Source organism: Scyliorhinus torazame, chromosome 6 (genome assembly GCF_047496885.1).
Source record: "Scyliorhinus torazame isolate Kashiwa2021f chromosome 6, sScyTor2.1, whole genome shotgun sequence".
NCBI classification, from domain to species: Eukaryota; Metazoa; Chordata; class Chondrichthyes; order Carcharhiniformes; family Scyliorhinidae; genus Scyliorhinus; species Scyliorhinus torazame.
In genome coordinates this window covers 106517542-106534646 of record NC_092712.1, presented here as the reverse complement: position 1 = coordinate 106534646, position 17105 = coordinate 106517542, and the positions used below count along the sequence as shown (strand labels likewise).

At 45.3% G+C, this 17105-nt stretch overlaps 1 protein-coding gene across 3 annotated transcripts in view; it reads right to left on the bottom strand.

Annotated features, from left to right (window-relative positions):
• The window catches only part of abcb4 (ATP-binding cassette, sub-family B (MDR/TAP), member 4), a 198882-nt gene that overhangs the window by 23990 nt on the left and 157787 nt on the right, over positions 1-17105 (bottom strand). For all 3 annotated transcript variants that reach the window (XM_072508646.1, XM_072508647.1, XM_072508648.1), the window contains exon 25: positions 12838-13035. In XM_072508646.1, the coding sequence (XP_072364747.1) occupies positions 12838-13035 (198 nt within the window). The remainder of the gene's footprint in view (positions 1-12837; positions 13036-17105) is intronic.

The following is a 17105-nucleotide window of genomic DNA, read 5'->3' as shown; positions in this document are numbered from 1 at the left end:
GTTTAAAGGAATAAAATTGCGTTGTACCAATCGCAACTGTGTTGGTTCGTCTGTATCTCAGAGCACCCAACACTTCATGGTACCAGAAGTGAATCAAAACCTACCCACAAATCTGCCATCCTGAGCCATGGACATCGTCAACACACCGTAGCCGTTGCAAGTCGCTGGGAACCTTGGCATAAATTGGACGCTGTTCAAGCAGCGCTTCGAACTCTTTATGGAAGCCAACGAAAAACAGGGCGCCTCGGACAAAAGGAAGATCGCCATCCTCCTCACCACCGAAGGTCAGCACGCCATCCATGTATACAACTCCCTGGTGTTTGCGGAAGGCGAGGACAAATCTAAATATGACACGGTCTTCCTCAAGCTCGACCAACACCTCAACGTTGAAGTCAACGAGAGCTTTGAGAGGTATGTCTTCCAGCAGCGCCTGCAAGGTAAGGATGAGATCTTTCAGTCCTTCCTGATGCATCTCCGCATACTTGCGCAGTCCTGCGGTTACGACACCACCTCAGAGTCCATGATCCGGGACCAGATCGTTTTTGGGGTTACCTCCGGCAGCCTACGCCAGCAGCTTCTAAAAATAAAAGGCCTGACCTTAGCATCTGCAGTTGAAGCCTGTGTCCTGCACGAGAACGCGACTAGCCGCTATGCCCAATTTCAGGCGACCAAATCGGCGCAGAGGGGGTCCTACGCGACTGGATCGGCGAGCCAGGTGCCCCACGAGTCCGAACGGGTCCAGGCGATCGAGTTTCTCCCGGACGAGGGCAGCCGTTTTGTGCGCTTTTCGAGGCCTCCCGCGCTTGTGCGCACCAAAACCTACGGCAACGCTGAGGGACGTGATGCGCAGGCGCGCCCGACGCAAGACCGAACTGCGCATGCGCAGTGGCGTAACGAACGCCATGACGTCACGACGTGCGGCAACTGTGGAGCTGCACATTTAAAAGGGCAATGTCCCGCAAAAACCCGACAATGCCTACGCCGTGGCAAGGTGGGCCATTACGCTGCCTACTGTCGAGCGGCTCAACCTGTTGATCTTCCGCATCTCCGACAACCTCGCAGGAACGTGCGGACCATTCAGCCTCCACATTACGACAGCCAAACCGATGACACAGATGACCATTACGCCTTCCGGGTTGCGGTCATTGATGGGAACCGGGTCAACACAATCAATCCGGATGATGAATGGTGTGCCACCCTGATGGTCAACCGATCGCTGATCACTTTCCGCCTGGACACTGGCGCCTCCGCCAACCTCATAGCATGGTCCGCCTTCTACGCCATGAAGGTCAGACCAATAATCCGGCCGTCCCGGTGCAAGATGGTTGATTACAACGGGAACGTTATCCCGGCTGTGGGATCCTGCCAGCTCCAGGTGACACACAACACGCACACGGCCACACTCTCGTTCAAGATAGTCGGCTCATTGAAGGACTCCCTGCTGGGCGCACAGGCATGCAAGGCTCTCCACCTCGTGCAACGAGTCCACTCTCTCCAGACGGCACATCTGACTTCCCGGATGCAGAGTTCAACGCACAGCTCCAATCGCTCCTCGCCCACAACCAGGAGGCATTCGAGGGCATGGGAACATTGCCATACACCTACCGAATTCGCCTCAAACCGGACGCCATCCCGGTCATTCACGCACCTTGCAGGGTTCCTGCGCCACTTAAAGACCGCCTCAAGCAGCAGCTGCAGGATCTCCAGGACCAAGGGGTCCTATCCAGGGTCACGGAGCCCACGCCGTGGGTCAGCTCCATGGTGTGTGCCAAGAAGCCCTCCGGCGAGCTCCGCATCTGTATTGACCCCAAAGACCTCAATAATAATATCATGAGGGAACATTATCCCATACCCAACGGGAGGAGATCACCAGTGAAATGGCCCAGGCAAAAATATTTACGAAACTGGATGCTTCTAAGGGGTTTTGGCAGATCCAACTCGATCCCTCCAGCCGAAAGCTATGTACCTTCAACACCCCTTTCGGCAGGTTCTGCTACAACCGGATGCCATTTGGCATCATCTCGGCATCCAAGGTCTTTCATAGGACCATGGAGCAGCTGATGGAAGGCATCGAAGGGGTGCACGTATATGTGGACGACGTCATCATCTGGTCCACCGCACCACAGGAGCATATATATCGTCTCCAATGCATTTTTGCCCGCATACGGGAAAACGGCCTGCGTCTCAACCGAGCCAAATGTTCCTTTGGCCAGACCGAGTTGAGGTTCCTGGGGGACCATATCTCCCGGTCAGGGGTCCGTCCGGATGCAGACAAGGTGAGTGCCATCACAGCCATGCCGCAGCCGGCCGACAAGAAAGCAGTGCTACGCTTCCTTGGCATGGTCAACTTCCTAGGGAAATTCATTCCCAACCTTGCCTCCCACACGACGACTCTGCGCCACCTCGTCAAAAAGTCTACAGAGTTCCAGTGGCAACACACACACCAGCTGGAATGGGAGGAGCTCAAACTCAAACTCACCACTGCACCTGTATTGGCGTTCTTTGACACGTCTCGTGCCACCAAAATCTCGACTGATGCCAGCCAATCCGGCATTGGAGCAGTGCTCCTGCAGTGGGATGACACGGCATCATAGGCCCCAGTGGCCTATGCATCGCGGGCCATGACTCCCACAGAGCAGCGCCTCGCGCAGATCGAAAAAGAATGCCTGGGCTTGCTAACCGGTTTAGACAAGTTCCATGATTATGTATATGGTCTTCCCCGGTTCACTGTCGAAACTGACCACCGCCCCCTGGTCAGCATAATAAACAAGGACCTGAACGAGATGACCCCTCGCCTCTAGTGCATCCTACTTAAACTCAGGAGGTACGACTTCCAACTGGTCTACACCCCAGGGAAGGAACTCATCGTTGCGGATGACCTATCCAGAGCAGTGAGCACGCCGCCAGATTCGGAGGGGTTCGTATGTCAGGTCGAGGCACAGGTGGCTTTCACATCGGCAAATCTGCCAGCTGCCGATTCCAGTCTGGCCCGTATTCGCCGAGAGACTGCGGCCGACCCCCTTCTACAGCGTGTAATGCACCACATGACAGGAGGGTGGCTCAAAGGGCAGTGCCCGCAGTTCTGCAATGTCCGAGACGACCTGGCCGTCATTGATGGCGTCCTTCTGAAGCTGGACTGGATTGTGATTCCGCACAGCATGCGCAAGTTGGTTCTCGACCAACTACACGAAGGCCACTTGGGGGTCGAGAAGTGCAGACGGAGGGCCCGAGAGGCGGTATACTGGCCGGGCATCAGTGACGATATTGCCAACATGGTGCTCAACTGTACAACCTGCCAAAGGTTTCAGCTGGCGTAATCTCCTGAAACGCTTCTGCCCCATGAGCTGGTGACGTCCCCCTGGGTGAAGGTGGGTGTGGACCTGTTTCACGCGCTCGGCAGGGACTATGTCATCATAGTTGACTACTTCTCCAACTACCCAGAAGTCATACGCCTGTACGATTTGACGTCGTCTGCTGTCATCAGGGCCTGCAAAGACACCTTTGCTCGCCACGGCATTCCGATGACTGTCATGTCGGACAATGGGCCCTGTTTCGCCAGCCAGGAATGGTCATTGTTTGCTGCCTCGTATGGCTTCACACACGTGACGTCCAGCCCTCTGCACCCCCAGTCAAATGAAAAGGCGGAGAAGGGCGTTCACATTGCCAAGCGGCTCCTCTGCAAGGCTGCTGCTGCCGGGTCGGACTTCTGCCTCGCCCTGCTGGCCAATCGCTCGGCCCCACCTTACACTGACGCCGTGTCCTCCTTTAGTTCCTGATAGCGGCTTCGTGGAGCTGCCTGCTACCATGCCTCTTCCGTCGCCGCCCGTGGCCAGGCCCACACCTCAGCCGGTGGTTCCCGACCCACCCTTGAGGCGGTCAACCCGAATTCATCGCCCACCTACTAGACTGGACTTATGAGACTGTTTACACATTGAACTCATGCAATCACTGTTTTAACATGTCTATGTTCTTCTCGTTACAGGCATTTGTTTTATCGTTCCACATTACCACATTTTCTTTGTTATGGTACAACCTCGTTAGTATGTCACACCCAACATCGCCCCTTGTATATAGTTAAGCCCCATGTACATGCTGTAAATATTACACACACACACATTTAGCTGCACTCAGTACACATTTCTATTTATAACCACGTAGGCACATAATCTTGTAAAAAAAGGGGGGATGTCATGATATTCAAGTGAACATACACACATACATAATGATAGACAGAGCAACGGACCAATTAGCACACATAACACGACAGCCAATCACAGACAAGAGCATACACAGTACAAAACAAGAAACATGACACTTCCTGGGCAGTCCATCAGGAGACGGCACAGGGCAAGGACCTCAAAGCCAGACTCTCACACAGTCATCACGTGCTGAGTACCAAGTTTGTTATATAAATAGTTTAAAGGAATAAAACTGCGTTGTACCAATCGCAACCGTGTTGGTTCGTCTGTATCTCAGAGCACCCAACACTTCAGGGTCCACGTGTGATGAACTATCTATGCTTAGGGTCATTATTAATAGTGATGGAAAATGACAAATTTTGTCTTTCACACATAGGATTGGTCCATTTTTCTGTGAAGATAAATTTTGTGATCTCACCCATGCTATAATTAATCTGTGTAACTATTTATATTTACTTAGGGATTTTAAGAAATAAATGGCAAAATAAAATGTTTCAAAATATTTGTATTGTTACCGATGCCTTTGAGAAGTGTGTATCCAGTGCTGTAATGTGTAGTTGGTAATTTTGTCAGATTTTCTATTTTGAAGAAAAAAAGTGATTTTCTACGTGAGAGAACAAGTATTTTCAAATGTCAAAAGGAGGAAGAACATCACTACCTCTTCTTCTGTATAATATACAAACACCCCCTCACCCCTGCTCTTTTTCCTGGGTTGTTTTGTTTATCAGCTTCAAAGTGTGGTATTGTTGACATGTACAATCATGAATGTTCCACAATTCGTATTCATTCGCATAAACATTTCACTTTTTAATGTATCAGTCTGAATTTCATGAACCTCTGCATCTCAGTGGAAAACAACAATATTAAAAATCTATTTTTTCCACCATGCATTTCAAGTTGAATATTCACGAGAATATGTAACACTCTTAAAAAGACAGGCACAACTGTGGAATTATAACTCCAATCCATTGATTCATGCAATATTTGATGTGTGTTCTGGGTGGGAGACTTCAATGTCCATCAGCAAGTGAAGCTCAGTAGCATCACTACTGACTGAGCTGGTTGAGTCCTGAAGGACAGAAGTCCCAAACTGGGCATGCAGAAGCTGATGAAAGAACAAAGGAAGAACTTGCTTGACCTACTTCCTGCCAAATTACCTCTTGCAGACACATCTGCCTATGAAGATACTGGTTGGAGTAATCACAACACAATCCTTAAAGAAGCAAAGTCCAGTCTATATATTGGATTGGACTTTGTTGGATTTTGTTTAGTGTCACGTGTACCACGGTGCAGTGAAATGTATTTTTCTGCGAGCAGCTCAACAGATCATTAAGCACATGAAAAGGAAATAAAAGAAAATACATAATAGGGAAAACAGAGAGGTTAGCAATAATGTTAGTCTTAGAATTAAATTTTAAAAGATTAGAACGATTGTAAGATAAGTAAAAAGTGGATCTGTTAGGGAGAGCTCGCAGAGAGTCGCCTCGCTCCGGCGCCATCTGGTTCTGCTTATTTGAGAGTGATGAATTTAGAGGGCTATGGAGATAGGGCTTGAGAATGGGACCAGCTGGGTAGCTCTTGGGAGCCGGTGCAGGCACAATGGGCCGAATGGCCTCCTTCTATGCTGTAAAATTCTATTCTAGTCACAATGGGGACACCCTCCACCACGTTGTGTGGCACGGCGACTATGCTTTAGCAGCTCAAAACTACATCCATGAGGCACCGTGGGCCATCTGATTGAAAGAATTGTATTCCACCACAAACTGTAACAACACGGCCTGGAATGTGCCTCACCCTACCTCGCCAGAGTACCAACACCAGTTCAATGAGGAGTGATGAACAGCATTCTGGGAACAGCAACAGGCATACCTAAAAATGAGGTGCCAACTTGAGGAAGCCACAACACAGAACTACAAGAATGCTGCAGAGAAAGCTAAGCAACCTCTCAACCAATGGTTTAGATAAAAGATCTGCTGCTCTGTCACATCCAGTCGTGAATGCTGTGGGCAATTAAACAGCTAACCAGAGGAGGAGACTCCATGAATATCACCATCCTCAATGGTTGAGCCCAGCTGTAATTGGAAAAGACAAGGATAAGCATTTACAAGTATGAGCAGCCAGAAGTGCCAAGTGGGTGATATAATTTAACCTCTTCCTAAAATTCCCAGCCTCTCAGATTCTAGTCTGCAGCAAATTCAATTTATGTCATGTGATATCAAGACACAGCTGAATGTACTGAATACAGAAATGCCATGTGCCCTGACAACTTACTAACTGTAGTGCTGAAAATGTGTGCTCCAGAACTTGTCACACTGTGAGCAAAGCTGTTTCAGTACACCTGCAATACTGACACCTTGTTGAAAATGTGGAAAATTGTCCAGGTATGTCAAGTCTTTGAGGAGGTAACAAGGAAGTTAGACAAAGGAGAACCAGTGGACGTGATTTATTTAGATTTCCAGAAGGCTTTTGACAAGGTGCCGCATAGGAGATTGTTAAATAAGAGCCCATGGTGTTAAGGGTAAGACCCGAGCATGGATAGAGGATTGGCTGGCTGGCAGAAGGCAGAGAGTGGGGATAAAGGGGTCTTTTTCAGGATGGCAGCCGGTGACTAGTGGTGTGCCTCAGGGGTCTGTGCTGGGACCACAACTTTTCACAATATACATTAATGATCTGGAAGAAGGGACTGAAAGCACTGTTGCTAAGTTTGCAGATGATACAAAGATCTGTAGAGGATCAGGTAGTATTGAGAAAGGAAGGTGGCTGCAGAAGGATTTAGACAAGCTAGGAGATAGGGCAATGAAGTGGCAGATGAAATACAATGTGGAAAAGTGTAAGGTTATGCACTTTGGAAGGAGGAATTTAGGTATAGACTATTTTCTAAAAGGGGAAATGCTTAGGAAATCAGAAGCACAAAGGGATTTGGGAATCCTTGTTCACTATTCTCTTAAGGTTAACGTGCAGGTTCAGTCGGCATTTAAGAAGGCAAATGCAATTTTAGCATTCATGTCAAGAGGGCTAGAATACAAAACCAGGGATGTACTTCTGAGGTTGTAGAAGGCTCAGGTCAGACCCCATTTGGAGTATTGTGAGCAGTTTTGGGTCCCGTATCTAAGGAAAGATGTGCTGGCCTTGGAAAGGGTCCAGAGGAGGTTCATAAGAATGATTCCTGGAATGAAGAAATTGTCGTATGAGGAACGTTTGAGGACTCTGGGTTTGTACTCATTGGAGATTAGAAGGATGATAGGGGATCTTATTGAAACTTACAGGATACTGCGAGGCCTGGATAGAGTGAACGTGGAGAAGATGTTTCCATTTGTAGGAAAAAATAGAAGCAGAGGACACAATCTCAGGCTAAAGGTACGATCCTTTAAAACAGAGATGAGGAGGAATTTCTTCAGCCAGAGGGTGGTGAATCTGTGGAACTCTTTGCCACAGAAGGCTGTGGAGGCCAAATCACTGAGTGTCTTTAAGACAGAGATAGATAGGTTCTTGATTAATAAGGGGATCGGGGGTTATGGGAGAAGGCAGGAGAATGGGGATGAGAAAATATCAGCCATGTTTGAATGGCGGAGCAGACTCGATGGGCCAAGTGACCAAATTCTGCTTCTATGTCTTATGGTCTAAGTCCAAAAAAAAGCAGGTCAAATCTAATCCAGCAAATTACTGCCCATCAGTCTATTCTCAATCATCAGCAAAGTGATGGAAGGTGTTGTCTTCAGTGCTCTCAAATGGCACTTCCACAGCAATAACCTGCTCACTGATGCTCAGTTTGGGTTCAGTCAGGGTCACTCAAATCATGATCTCATTTCAGCCTTGGTCCAAACATAAACAAACGACCTGAACAGAAGAGTTGAGGTGGTATGATTTCCCTTGATATCGAGGCAGCATTTGATCAATGCGGCATCAAAGAACGCGAGCAGTATTGAAGTAAATGGGAATGAGGAGGCAAACTCTCCACTGCTGGAATCATAGCTAACACAAAGGACCTTCAAAATCTGCAAACTCTGCTACCTAGAAGGGCAAGAGTCACAGGAGACGGAGATCAACAACTTCAAGTTCCCCTCCAAGTCATACATCATCCTGACTTGGAAATTACTCTCCATTCCTTAATTGTCGCTGGGTCAAAATCATGAAGCTCTCACCCTAACAGCACTATGGGTGTACCTATAGCATATGGACTGCAGAGGTTAAGGATGCAGCTGACTTCTATTTCTCAAGAGCTGAGCAATAAGTGCTGATCTGGCCAGTGATGTCCATGAAAGCACTTGCAAAGATACTTGATAAAGTGAATCGAAGTGATTAACCCTGGAGACAACAGGCTGGGTTTTCTTTGGAGTGGAGGTTAGTGAAAGAGCTTCCTGCTGCCTACATGATTTTGTCGATTTCTCCACCTTGGGCGCTAATTATATTTGTAGGTTGGGCTAAGAGTGGTAATATCATTGTGTCATTGCTACACAGAGGAAGGAATATAGAGGGCATGATTTTACTAAATGGGAACAAAGACCCATAGCGAGCGGTTTAGCTGCATGTTTCCAGCACTCTTAGAGTTGTCATGTGAGAGTATCTTTAAGAAATGGGTGTTTAAGAAATGTACCTTTGAGAAATGGGTGTTTATCAGTGATGTCAGAGTGTGGGTGGAGCTGGGCTGTCTGTCAGCTTTTTACTTTCCTTTTAGGCTGTTTGCTGCAGGGTGTGTTTTAGTTTCGTTTTCAGAGCTGGATAGCTGCAGTCACAGCCAGAAGGGGTATTAGTCTCTCTCTCTGTAATCCAAAGAATGTAAATCAATCCTTTGGTGATTTAAAACTAATAACTGCTCTGAGTAGTGACTTTAATATGTTGAGCTTCTGTTTAAAGTTTTTAAAAAAAAATCTTCTGGATGTTAAAAGGACAGCTTACGGATTACTGAGTGTTGTATTAGTGAACTTAAAGACAGTGAGAGGTGAGCATATTGTGGTTGCTTTTCAGGTGTGGTATTCTAGTTTAAGTAGGGAGTGTGTTGTGGACAATGGCTCTTTCAGAGTCTCAGATGTTTTGGGAGATGGAGACGATCACACGCAGTTCCCGTAACAGCCTTCCCGAACAGGCGCCGGAATGTGGCGACTAGGGGCTTTTCACAGTAACTTCATTGAAGTCTACTTGTGACAATAAGTGATTTTGATTTCATTATGGACAGTGACTAAAGGCAGACTGTTAGATTTGGCAAAAACATTGCAGTTAACATTACCTGACAAAATGTGAAAAGGTGAGGTAATTATGGCAGTGGCTAAGCATTTAAAGCTGCCTGAGATACAGTTTGACTCATTGAAAATGGCAAAAATTCAGTTACAAATTAAACAAATAGAACATGAGAAAGAATTAAAGCAGCTTGAATACGAAAGAGATGGAGAGGAAAAAGAGAAAGGGAGCTACAGATCAGGGAAAAAGATAAAGAGAGAGAGTTTGAACTTCAGAAAATGGCCATGAAACATGACAGTCAGTTAAAATTGGCAAGCGTAAAGGGAAACGTACAGTTGGATAATAGTGATGAGGATAGTGAGAAAGAGCGTCATAGTCGAAGGCTTGATGGGGATCTATTTAAATATGTCCAAGCATTGCCAAGGTTTGATGAGAAGGAGGTAGAAGCGTTTTTAATTTCATTTGAGAAGGTAGCTAAACAAATGAAATGGCCACAGGGCATGTGGGTATCACTGATTCAAACAAAGCTGGTAAGTAGGGCTAGTGAAGTATTTGCATCACTATCAGAGGAGGTATCTGAGTCGTATGAGGAGGTGAAAAAATCCATCTTAGGTGCATATGGATTAGTGCCTGAAGCCTACAGACAAAGGTTTAGAAATTTAAGGAAAGAACCTGGTCAAACATACATGGAGTTTGAAAGGATCAAACAGAGTAATTTTGATAGAGGGTTAAAACTGCGACATTAGCAGCAGAAATGGCAGATGATTATGAATTAGTTCATAAATCAAAGTTTGGTTTCCGACATCAGTTTCAGCCTGTGAGGGATAGAAACTGGGGACATGAGAAATACTCAAGTGGTAAAAGTAAAGGTGATCTGATGGGAGATAATAAGGAGAGTGTACCTCAGATCAATTTGATAAGATTGCTACATAAAATAAGAGTTCAAGGTGCAGGGGGGTAACATATTAACATGGTGGAGGACTGATTAGCTAAGAGAAGCAGAGTAGGGATAAATGGGTCATTTTTGGGTTGCAAGCTGTCACAAGTGAAGTGCCACATGGAATCAGTGCTGTGACCTGAACTATTTCTAATCTGTATCAATGGCTTGGATGAAGTGACTGAACGAATGATAGTTAAATTTGCTGACAAAGGTGGGAAAGTCAATTGTCAAGAGGCCATAAAGGGCAGAATTTTCCAGCCTCACTGGAAAACGCGATGAACCATTCAAAAGTCAATTGACTTCGGGAAGGGACCAGAGGATTCTGTCAGAGGGAGGCGCCGGAAAATCCTGGCCAAGGAGTCTACTGTAATATCCTGCACGGACCTACGGGGTGAGAATGCTGGTCTTCCCCGTGCTCCTTGCGGAGTGCGAGCTCACCCACTAGGGGCGGAGTACTCAATTACCCAGTGTGTATAAGGTCGGCCGAGAGGGCACCGATGAAGAGGAAGCCGGTAGGAGTTAGTATATTATTTAAATGGAGAGACTACAATGTGGTACACAGAGATCTAGATCACAAAAAGCGAGTATGCAGGTACAGCAAATGATTAGGAAAGCAAGTGGAACGTTGATGTTTATTGTCAGGGGAATAGAATATAAAAGTAGGGAAGTGTTGCTATATCTGTTCAGGACTTCACATCTGGAATACTGTGTATAATTTTGGTTTATTTACTGAAGAAATGCTACAATTCCACTAGATGTAGTTCAGAGAAGGGCTGGTTTAGCTCAGTGCGCTAGACAGCTGGTTTGTGATACAGAACAAGGCCAGCAGGGCGGGTTCAATTCCCATACCTGTTTACCCGAACAGGCGCCAGAATGTGGCGTGTAGGGGCTTTTCACAGTAACTTAATACTTGTGACAATAAAAGGTTATTATATTATTATTATTACTCGACTGATCCCTGGGATGAAGGGGCTATCTTATGAGAAAATGTTGAGTATGTTGGGCTTATACACATTGGAATTAAGAAGAATGAGAGCTGATCTTATTGAAACATAGAGAGATGTTTCCCCATGTGGGGCAGTCTAGATCTAGGGAAAACAGTTTAAAAATTAGGGGTTTCTCATTCAAGACTGAGATGAGGGGGGAATCTTTTTCTCTCAGAGTGTCTTTAGTGTTTGGAATTCTCGTCCCAGAGCAGTGGAAACTGGGTCTTTGAATATACTCAAGGCTGGTTATATAGATCTTTAATTGACAAGAGAGTCACGGGTTATGGGATCCAGACGAGAAGGTGGAGTTGAGGCTGCAATCAAATTAGCCATGATCTTATCAAACAGTGCAACAGGCTCAAAGGCCTGCTCATAACCCGTGTGTTCGTGAATCAGCACTGACAAGTAGCTCATTAATTGAGGAAATTCACACATGAAGCTTTAAGTGCCACGTGTTGCTCATTGTCCCTGTGGAAACCCTTAGTCAGTAAAACTGGATGGCTCTCTCTCTTTGTTAATCTGGTTCCAGTGAGAAGAAATTGCTGCATGGTCCATTAATTACAGTATTAGTGGCTTTCTCTATACAATCATCAGGTGCTGCGTGACTACTGTACGAGAGATCATTGGGTGCTACCTGGGAGGATTCCAGTTCAAAGAAATTCAAGATTGTGGTGACTTTGATTGATTCAGACAATGCTGTTCTCCTAGTGCAAAGTGGGTCGCAGGCCTTCAGATAGCAACTAATCAATCCCCTCAGTTACCCCTGGGAGGAACAGAGAGCCTTCCCAGGTAGCGAATGCAGAGAAATCTTAGTAACAACTACTTGTTCTGTAAATCATAGTCAGCTTCTCAAAGGCAATTAGAAATAGGCAATAATTGCTGGCCTTGTTAGTGGTGCTCAGAGCCCATGGAAGAATGACAATGAAATAATGAGCAGGTATCTGTAAGGTACAAATACATTTTGTGATTTGTCAAATTAAGTGCCTCTTAATCCCCATTCTGCTCTTCAAAACACAGGATAAAAGGGAAATGCAGTGCCTAGCACGAAACCTACTTTCTGCAGAGCAGGCTAAATAGTGCAGAAATAGAGCTAACAGACCCTCCAAAGCACCAAACAGATTGAAGGCAGACAAAACAACACAAACCTTCAGCTCCAGCAAACAAGATGCCCTCTTTAATACAGTATCAGGGATGCCACTCTGCTGCTCATTTAGCTACCAATACAATGATGGTACCAAGTTCATGTGGAGGTTCAGTGGATAAATTGAGCACACCCACCCGAGTTCATTTAATGTGGTGGTGAGACAGGTGGAAGTGTTAAATGGGAAATGCGTGATTCTGGGAAGGAAAATTCTGATGAAATTTCTTGGGGGTGAATTTGAGGTGGCAAGTCCGACTATCCCATCTTGCTCCGGAAATCTAAGAAGAATCCAAACTAAAATTTCCATGATCTGGACTTTCCTTCTGTTTGTGAGGGAGTGGTAAAGCAAAATATGTTTCAAATGCTGATCCTGTTAAAAAGCAGTAAATGACCTACCACTTTTCCACGTAGTGGGTCATAGAACCTCTCCAGCAGCTGAACTGTGGTGCTTTTGCCACAGCCACTACTGCCCACTAGAGCCAAGGTTTGTCCCTTTCCAACGGAAACCGTCAAACCTCGCAACACAGTCATATCAGGGCGAGTAGGATAGTTAAAGCCAACATCTTCAAACTTGACTATTCCCTCAAATGAATCCTGAAAAAAAATACAGATCATATTAATACCATTTTAAGATAAACATATCACAAAAGACTTTTGCAAAGATGTATTCTTCAGATGTTCTGGTGTCTATTTGCATCTTAGAAAGCAAACTAGGAACACATTTACATTCTATTATATAAACATTCTCAAAACATTTGTGCTCACATTTGTATGATACAATGTCAGAAGCTATTATTAGTCCTCAGGTGTCAACTTTGAAGAATTTTGGAGTGCTACAATGGTATTCCTTGGTTGAAGATCTATTAACAAGGACTATGTTTTAAAAATTCATTCCTGGGAAGTGGATGTTGCTGGTAGGGCTTTAATAGAACTGAAGGCGGGAAATAAGAATCAACCATGTTGATTCCATGTGACATATGAGTCAGAGGGTGACAAGACCAGGTAAGGATAACAGACTTCCTCCCCTAAAGGAGATTCTTGAACCAGTTAGATTTCTTATGACAATCTGACAACTTCAATTTAAATGCGCCAGCTTTTGTTTTCCAGAATTTTAAATTAACTTCAAATACTCGATTTGCCGTAGTAGGATTTGACTCATGGCCGCTATTCAACGGGACAAAAATAGAGTCTCGTTTTGGGCGGGTTTACCGGGGTATTTCTCAGTGACACAGCACGGACAGACATTGTGCTATTTAATAAGACTTTGCTTTTTATGGCCTCAGTGAGGAACGCCCCATCGAAGCCACACTTACATCATTTCCTGCACTGAGCTCAATCCACCAGTGCAGAAAGACGACTCACTGATCGGGGCCCCATTTCTAAATGCCACCGCAATTTTCGATCCCTCCTCAGCTACCCTACCACAGACCCCAGACCCCCCCCCCCCCCCCCCCCCCCCCCCACAGCACCCAACATGCCTCTTACGGGGTCCTCGGGCACCCGCTTACCTCACCTATTAAGGGCAAGGCATCCCTGGGATCCATCCCTGACATGGGTAATCTTGCACCTGGGCACCTTGGCACTGCCAGCTTGGCACCCTGGCAGTGCCTCTGCCAGTGCCACCAGGAAACCCTGTCAGTGCCAGAATGTCAGGGTACACCTCTGCCCAGAGCTGAACCATCCAGGTGTCTCTAATGGCCGGGTACATCCACCCCTCAGGTGTCATTACACGTGATACACATTTGTGGAAACCAGTACTAAATGGCACCATGGTGAGGTTTGCCAGGTGAGGCAGTTAGTTCCCAAGCACCGGGTGAATATGGCGCAGATATATTTAAATAAGCAATTCTGGATGTCGCCTAGTAAATCACACAAGGCGCTGCAAATCTCACAAGAGACCTCTTGCGAGATTCAACGGCCTTGTCCCGACACCAAGTCGGGTGCGACGAGGCTGCTGAATTGTTCTCTGGATTATTGGTTGGGCCTCTGGAGAACCAGTCCAGTAATATAACCACTATTTTAATGTTACATAGAAACATACTTAGAAAATAAAAGCAGGAAGAGGCCATTCGGACCTGCTCAGTCATTTATTATAATCATGGCTGATCAACAAGTTCAATACTCTGATACAGCCTTCCCCCCATATCCCTTTAGCCCCAAGAGCTAGATCTAACTTCTTGAAATTACACAACATTTTGGCCTCATCTACTTTTTGTGGTAGTGAATTCCACAAATTCCTGACTCTCTGGGTGAATAGATTCTAGTCACCTCAGTCCTAAAAGGTTTACCCCTTATCCTCAAACTAGGACCCCTAGAGCTGGACTCCCACACCATCGGGAACATTCTTTCTGAATCCACCCTTTATAATCCTGTTAGAATGTTATAAATTTCTATGAGATCCCCTCTCTCTTCTAAACGCCACTGAATATAATCCTAATCAACATAGTCCCTCCTCATATGACAGTCCCGCCATCCCAGGAATCAGCCTGGTAAACCTTTGCTGCACTCGCTCTATAGAAAGAACATCCTTCCTCAGATAAGGACACCAAAACTGCACACAATACTTCAGGTGTCGCCTCTCCAATGCCCTAAGCAATTGCAGTAAAACATCCCTATTCCTAGACTCAAATTCTCTCTCTATAGAGGCCAATATACCATTTGCCTGTTGTAACTCTGCGCTTACTTTCAGTGACGGATGCACGCGGACACCAAGGTCCTGCTGAATATCAACCTCTCTCAATTTACACCCAATCGAATAATAACCAAAACGATAACGTCACATTTATCCACATTATACTGCATCTGCCATGCATATACCAACTCACCCAGCCCTGTGGTACCCTAATAGTCACTGCCTGCCAATCGAAAAATACCCATTTATTCCAACATTTTGCTTCCTATCTGCTAACCAGCTTTCTATCCATCTCAAGATACTACCTGCAATCCCACGTGCTTTAAATTTACATAGTAATCTGCTATGTGAGACCTTGTCAAATGCCTTCTGGAAATCTAAATAAACCACATCCACTGGTTTTCCCAGGTCAACTCTACTACTGGCATCTTCAAAGAATTCTAGAAGATTTGTCAAGCATATTTTCCCTTTTCTAAGTCCATGCTAATTTTGTCTGATTATACCACTGCTTTCCAAATGCTGTGCTATGAAATTCTTGATAACAGACTCTAGCAACTTCCCGACTATTGACGTTAGGCTCAGTGGTCTATAGTTCCCTGTTTTCTCTCCCTTTTTGAATCACAGAGTTCTGCGTGGGTTTCACCCCACAACACAAAGATGGGCAGGTTAGGTGGATTGGCCACACTAATTTGCCCCTTAATTGGAAAAGAAACCTCTAAAAAAAAATTTTTATTGAATCGCGGAGTTATATAATCTGTAGGAACCATTCCAGAGTCCAAAGAATTTGGGAAAATGACCACCAATTGATCTATTATTTCTGGGGCCACTCTCTTAATTACTCTGGAATGAAGATTAACAGGCGCTGGAGATTTATCCGCCTTCGATCTCATTAATTGCCCCCAAACTATTTCTCTACTAATACTAATTTCCTTCAGCTCCTCACTAAAACTTGTGTTACTCAGAACTTCATGAATCCCTTTGTGAAGAAAAGTACGAATTTAGTTCCTCAGCCATTTCTTTGTTCCCATTTATGAATTCCCCCGTTTCTGGCTGGCCTACATTTGTTTTTATAAACCTTTTTCTCTTTACGTACCTATAGACCTGGTTGCCTGGTCCAACAAAAAATAATCCATCACCAGAGATCATGGTCCCAATATTTAATGCAGGCAATCATTTGGATCTGAGCCAATATTACACTGCAAAGTATAAAAATGCCAGTTGTTTGGAGAAACAATTTCATTCATTTAAAGGCTGCAGCTGAGGTGTAAGTGTCCATAATCCAATAATAAATAATTCTGGCTTTTTGATCCCAAGGAGAGAAAACATGCAAAGGAAATGGACCAGGACGAGTGAAAGGCAACATCTTGCAACCTTGAGGAACCCCTAAAATATTACTCCATGTGGAAGAAGCTCACCAATCGCTCCAGGGGAAACAAGATTGCAACTCACTTTGTAATAACGCGCTCTGAAAATTATGCGTGCCATTTGCAGCTATTTTGCCCTCACAGCTATGTGCACCTTAACAGCAGCCCTGAGCATGCAGTGCAGTATTTTTCACACCACCTTCTTTCTTTTGCACAAATTCGCACAGTTGAACAATAAGCGGCAGATGCAGGTCATTGAAAGGTATTTCATTGTCATTATCTATTTTCACCCCGATTGACGCATTCTTTTTGTCACCCAGGTTTTGTCACCTGTATTTTGTGAAGCACAGAAGGCCATCAATTCCTCTTCTTATAGACAAGGAAGTAGCACTTTCTACAGAAAGCATCAGGCATATGGAGAATGAAATTTATGAGCTGGGCTTGCAATATATTTTGCGCTCAGCCAGCCACAGTTTTGACATGTGTAGAAAACCTACATGATGCTACTCTGGCAACCTTTATGCTGGAATTGGAAAATCAGCCTGCTTTTACCTCATTCCTGGTGTTGATGGGATTGCTCAAACATTCTTTTCCATAGAATTCCTACAGTACAGAGGGCCATTCAACCCATCAAGTCTGCAACGATCCTCTGAAAGTTTATCCTTTCT